Source organism: Protomyctophum parallelum (genome assembly GCF_964188405.1).
Source record: "Protomyctophum parallelum genome assembly, chromosome: 8".
Lineage (NCBI taxonomy): Eukaryota > Metazoa > Chordata > Actinopteri > Myctophiformes > Myctophidae > Protomyctophum > Protomyctophum parallelum.
The window spans coordinates 7,575,788-7,582,495 of NC_139703.1; the positions used below are offsets into that span (position 1 = coordinate 7,575,788).

The 6,708-nt window shown below is 42.5% G+C and overlaps 1 protein-coding gene across 1 annotated transcript in view; it reads right to left on the minus strand.

Annotated features, from left to right (window-relative positions):
* The window catches only part of rhobtb3 (Rho related BTB domain containing 3), a gene marked incomplete at its 3' end in the record, with an annotated part of 47,554 nt that extends 40,846 nt beyond the window's left edge, over nt 1-6,708 (minus strand). The window contains exons 1-3 of the mRNA XM_083771601.1: nt 6,375-6,708; nt 5,567-5,801; nt 1,708-1,900 (exon numbers count right to left, since the gene is read on the minus strand). Of these exons, the coding sequence (XP_083627727.1) occupies nt 1,708-1,900; nt 5,567-5,801; nt 6,375-6,376 (430 nt within the window). The 5' untranslated portion in view covers nt 6,377-6,708. The remainder of the gene's footprint in view (nt 1-1,707; nt 1,901-5,566; nt 5,802-6,374) is intronic.

Genomic DNA, 6,708 nt, shown 5'->3' on the forward strand with positions numbered 1-6,708 from the left:
GGGATTAGGACGGACAGGAAGAAAGGGGCCATAGAAAGATTGCACAACGAAGGAGAGAGCCAGGGAGAGAGGAGAAGAAATAGAGAATGAGTGGGGCGTGTACTGTTACTGTATGTGCCTGAGTGGGGCGTGTACTTAGATAGATACTTAGATAGATATAGATACTTAGATAGATAGATTTAGATAGATAGATAGATAGATAGATAGATAGATAGATACCGTAGAATAGACAGACAGACAGACAGACAGACAGACAGACAGACAGACAGACAGACAGACAGACAGACAGACAGACAGACAGACAGACAGACAGACAGACAGACAGACAGACAGACAGACAGACAGACAGACAGACAGACAGACAGACAGACAGACAGACAGACAGACAGACTGTAAATAGAGCAGTGTTCTGTATGTGTGGTGTGCCCTGGAGTTCATGCACGCTCGAGAGGCTCTCCGCAACATGTATGCCCTGGGTGATCTAAGCCACCTAGCAGGAGGCACATTACTAAGAGCTCACACATCACTCTCTGACTGCAGTCATGGGGGGGTTGAGACTGAGAATGCACACAGAGTCACACAACAATAAGACAAGACCAGCTATAGCAAGCCTCGCTCCCCGCCAAGAAGACCTCCCTCTAGTCACCCACAGTAAAGTCCTTGGTGTGCGCGAATGGAACCAATTTGTGCACTCTCTGAGTCAAAAGGATTTTACTGGTACACCCTGCTCTGAAGGTCTGACAGCATCTCAAAGAATCCTATGAGCGGCCAAGCTAAAAATACAGGCTGGCAAACAACAATGTGACGTGACGGGCTCCTTCCTAACAACAATGTGACGTGACGGGCTCCTTTCTAGCTTTTTCAATCAAAATAAAACAGGGTCTGTGTGCTGCAGCAGAGTTTTTTGATGTTCGTAAATACACAACTACATTATACAGTAGTACCACCATCCACCGTAGCAAGCCCAAATGAACTACATTATAGTACCACCATCCACCGTAGCAAGCCCAAATGAACTTTCACCAATATAGCTGTGTTTTTCTTTTTTCATTTGCTTGTTTGTTTGTGAGTGTACAGTATGTGCACGTTCTTTCCTGCCAGTTTGAGCTTTTTCCCATTTTGCGGGGCTCATAATGGCCGTGCTATGGACTTGGACTAATGTCTTGGTTGTTGGTTTGTTTGTTATAAAGACGCATTAGAGGGAGCAGCCTTCAGGCGGCCAAGCTTAAATTTAATCACGAGCATCCTCTCCATTGCTGAGAGGACAGGCTGGAGGACAAAGACGCTCACAGACATATCTGTGGTTCAATCCGAGGATCAGAATTCTAATAATAAAATCAACAACAAAAATCGAATTAGTGTCAAACACACATTGAAATGGCAAACAATCACCATACGTCGCAAACACAATAATGATAAAAAGATGAGTCATGAAAAATCAGACTGATGCATATTTGACAGTGCCTAAACTCCAACCTCACACTGCAAAACCCTGAAGTGTTCATTTACCCCACAATAATTTAGTGCCAGAGTTAAGTGAACACAGGATTTCCCAGTGCAGCCTTCAGATCCCGGATTCCGATTAAAACGGTGGATGGTATATGATGTCAGGAGAGGCCATTTTAAAAGCTTTATCGGTCAGACCTCTAATTCTCTTCTTGAGTAAGATGGATCCAGGGCAAAAAAGTCGACAAATGAATTTCTCACCATTGAGCCTGGCTCCCACGGCGACCAGGATAACAGGAACTCCCCAGTGCCTCAGTAAGGGGCGGAGCCTGGGTGCGTAGCCGTTGCGCACCTGCTGGAACGCTAGCTTGTCGTTAACCGAGTACTTAATGACCAGGATGTCCGCCTGCTCCAGGACACTCCGAACGCTGGCCCAGTCACTGTCCAGCAAGTCCTACACAAAGTAGGAAGGATAGGAGAAAATATATGAAATTAGGCCTGTCACTTTTTATCGCTTTCTTTACTACAAATAATGCAACATGTTCTGATTGGCTAATTCAACTACATTAAATATGAACTATGTCAGTCATACGTCGGCCATACCATGACCAAAATTGTTAATTTAAAACAAAATGTCAGACACCAGAGCGTTACGCTATTTGTCATATTTGTTGTTTGGGATTTTTGTTTACAAAGCCTAAAAGCCAAACAGAAATGTAATTATTTTTGTATTTATATGTTCCAAAGGCCCAAAAACCCAATTAAATCAATGAATCACATTTATTTGTGTCAATGGCCAAATGTCACGATCGTATCAACCCCAGAATGAACAGTTTGCAGGCAGACACATCCCACCCGCCCTGGGAGTGGCAGAGATCAGTGAGCAAGCTGTAACGCTAACCTAACCTCACCGACCGTACCTGTACCTGTGAACCTGTAAACATCCCACCTTCATTCTACTGAACAAATACCTTTTTAGGGAATGGAATGAGTGAGTGAGCTTTAACCTGAGTGGTGTGAAAGCTTTTGTTGTATACCCACAACAACAGTAAGGCCTGAGATCATCTCAAGCATAGAAGAACAAAACCCCCAAAAACGTTTATTGATCTTTGAGAGGGATAAAAAGCACAAATAGATAGAGCGGACACAGCAGTCTTGATGGATGTTAGACAGCACTACAGTGGGCTGCACTGAAGGGTATGAACACCCAACAATGTCTCACGCTGTATCAAATTCATATTAAAGGACATATAACATAAAATTCAACTTTTTCAATTTATTTTGTGTTTTTGGGGCTCCCATATGTGTGTTTTCTATTCCCACAAATAACCAATTTTGAACAATCAGGCTTTCATATCATATAGGTGTTTTAATGGAAATTGCTCTCAGGAACAGCTCAACTGATTTTGGCCTCATCGTGATGTCATCAATGTCACCCTACTTTGTATAATTCCCCCTCTTCTTCAGTCTTTAGTTCCAAATTTGTATTTCCACTTTGTTTACAATGTCCACCATTGTTGATTTTCCAAGCTGGCATGGAATGGAAACGAGCCTGGTTTTATGTAGCGTCAGTATTATAATGACTCAAATATTAAATAATGTGCATATCAGCACCCCCACCATCTCAGGACATTGTGGTACTGCAGCCAAAACTGCTTTCAAAGTCCAGAAAGAAATGACAAGGCCTGGTTCTATCAGAGTGGTGATTGAGGCTCAAACCATTAGAAATTACTTTGAGGGACATAGACAATATGATATTAAATATTAAAAGCAGTTTTAAAATGCATGTTATTTGCGCTTTAAGTAAAAATTGCAAATATGGTCCTTGGAACAATGGAGACATTTTCCATGCCGGTGGCATCACTGCTGGAAGGCAAGCAAGCAGCCTTGGAATTCCAAATGTGGCTACAACACTAATAGCGCTGTGGAAGCCGAGGGGATAAACAGCCACTCACAAATTCAATCCTTTAAACATGACAATGCGCTGAAAAAAATATCTCACTTCTTTCCCTGCAGGTGATGCCCTGACCTTGCTCTGCCACTGCACAGTGCACATTAAATATAATACGCCACCTTCACTCATGCACAAAAACTATCACAAAACAGAGGTGAGAACAGAAAACACAGATCGAGGACACATGGATGACAACAAAGAGATGACAACACAGAGAGCGTTTAGGTTATAGATGCACGGCATTGGAAAAAAACGATTATTGATTACCAATTATTATTATTAGTTACCATTATTTGCATGGTCAAATCAACCGATACCGATATTGCGATACAAGTTTCTTTCCAGTAGGGTTTACCTTATACCTGTTATACAGAAACTGTGATTCTGGGTGCAGATACAGACTTAACTAATAAACAATGCATTCTTATTACCTGATTTATTAGGCTTACACATATTTGCACATATTTACATTATTCATATTTACATTATTTACTTTACATTATTCCAACTTGTTGACCCTGAATAAGCCTTTCAGACGGGCATCGATTAACGCAGATGTTGTCAACTGGATCAACGACAGGTCTGCTCCAGGTTTCACGGGGAATCGCAAGGTTCCCAGTTCGAACCCGGGCTCCCCCAGAGTTAGTGCCGAAGTGTCCTTGAGCAAGACTCTGAACCCCTAATTGCTCCTGATGTGCTGCTGGTTGGTGCCTTGCATGGTCTCCTCCGGGATCGGTGTTTGAATGGGTGAATGTAAGGCACAATCTATGTAAAGCACCTTGGATAAAGGCGCTATATATGAATGCACCATTTACCATTTGCCACTCGACTTGACGACTTCTCCGCACGCACAGAAAATAAACCTTATTGAAAATGACTTACTAGGCGCGTTAATCGCTGCCCGTTTGAAAGGACGGGCAGCGTCCTTAAGCTTCTCCAAAAAACACTAATTGAATCTGCAGCCTTCATCATCACAAAAGGCTTTTTAAGCTTCACATACAAACCGATTAAAACTGGTTGGTTGAGGTACAGATAATAATTGGAAGTCATGGTAGCGCATCAGAATCAACATTCAGATCACACCTCACAGAACCGATCTTTACTGTTTTCTACCCTAAATGGTGGATATCAATAAATGTATATGAAATGCATAGGGGTGCATGGATAGATGATAAACACTCAGTTATGCAGAGGTGCTATCTATCTATCTATCTATCTATCTATCTATCTATCTATCTATCTATCTATCTATCTATCTATCTATCTATCTATCTATCTATCTATCTATCTATCTATCTATCTATCTATCTATCTATCTATCTATCTATCTACAGTATCTATCTATCTATCTATCTATCTATCTATCTATCTATCTATCTATCTATCTATCTATCTATCTATCTATCTATCTATCTATCTATCTATCTATCTATCTATCTACAGTATCTATCTATCTATCTATCTATCTATCTATCTATCTATCTATCTATCTATCTATCTATCTATCTATCTATCTATCTATCTATCTATCTATCTATCTACAGTATCTATCTATCTATCTATCTATCTATCTATCTATCTATCTATTGCAGTGATGCAAATAGCCTGCATCCTTACACTCACTAAATTGAGAAAGCACACAATCATGTCACGCTCCGGGGGTCCTGAGATGCAATACTGTACTCAGTACAGTACTGTAACCTATTTATATCACTAGCAAAACGACATATTGCATCAAAATCAGTTTAACCACATTAAGCCTACATCGGCTATAGCACATCTGCGTTGTGGGCTTGTAGATCTGCTATCTTCTGCATAATAATCTTTTTTTTTTAAGATATTTTTGGGGCTTTGATAGTGGAAAGTGGAGACAGATGGGAGAGAGACAGGGAGTGACATACAGCAAAGTTCGTCAGGAACAGGACTCAAAGCGCTGCATTAGGAGCCTATGTGCCCGGGACCGCTAGGCCGGCCCAGGCCCTGCATAATAATCTTGAAATGTTTTCATAAATGAATACATTATCTTACTTTACTTACTTACTTATTACTGGCACAAAATATTTTCAGATGGGGGGGTCTGTGGAACGAATACACATTAATTTGGGGGTCCTTTTTGAGAACCATATTGATCTAATCTCTATTTTACGACCCAAAAACAACTCTTACCCAGGTTGGACAGTCTCGTACCACCACAGTGACGTCTCCGAACACGCGTGAGGTGTACTCCATGAAGGCGGGGTTGTGCGGGCTGCCCTCCAGGTCCCGGGGGCCCAGCACAGCGCCGTGGCCCAGGTAGCTCCACAGCAGGCCCCCCTGCAGCTGTCCCTGGCCCATTGTGGCCTCTTCCCCTGGCCCGACCCCCCCGGCACACTCGCTGCCCAGGGCCACGATGTGAATGGACCTGCAAAGGAGGAGAATTAAGCCGACAAACACAAAGCCATGGCACGCATGATGACGACGACGATGGAGACAATTTCTGTAGATCTGTCACCGTCACCCTCATGAGAGGGAAAACACTCACAGTTGGTGGTGGGAGAGGAGGACATGCAGCTGACATGCAACTGACAGGAACGGCATGGTGCTAGAAGCTGAATTGTCTTCCTTACATTGTGATGATTATACATTGTGACTGTCTGTCTGTCACTTAGGGCATCATATATGTCACTGAAAGTGAATAAAATGACTATTCACTCCTCACATGGCACAATCCTGGAAAGACCCCTAACGTCACTGCCTGAATATAATATACGGTAATATTATATATATATATATATATATATATATATATATTTTTTTTTTAACTGGATATGATGATTAAGATGTTATTATCATTATTATTGTGGCTATTATGGCTATTAATATTATGTCTTATCTGTATTTGAAAGAAAAAAGAAAAGAAACTGAAACATGCAAGCGGGACAAAGCTCTCTCAGTCAGCGTCGTTTGCATGGACGCATTCAAGCAGATAACTTACATTGTGGTGGTGGTCACTGGTCAGTGTTTTCCACACGTAGCCTACTGCTCTCTCTATGCTCCGGAGCACGTCCGTCCCTCCAATGATCCACGCTGCGTTTTCACATGAGTCTGCAGTCACAGCCTTGCTTTTCCGCAATGAGCCGCGGCTCCTGGTCCAGCAGCACGCTCCGGCTCCACGCCGCCGTATTTAATCCCCCCTCTCTCCTCCTCATCCCCTGCATGGAAGAAGAAGGGACAAGACCACCAACACCACCACGACCACGGCACGACGGGACAGTTGGTTCTTCGCAATCTCTCGCATTTCCTTCGTCGTTGTTCATTCATAAAGCGAG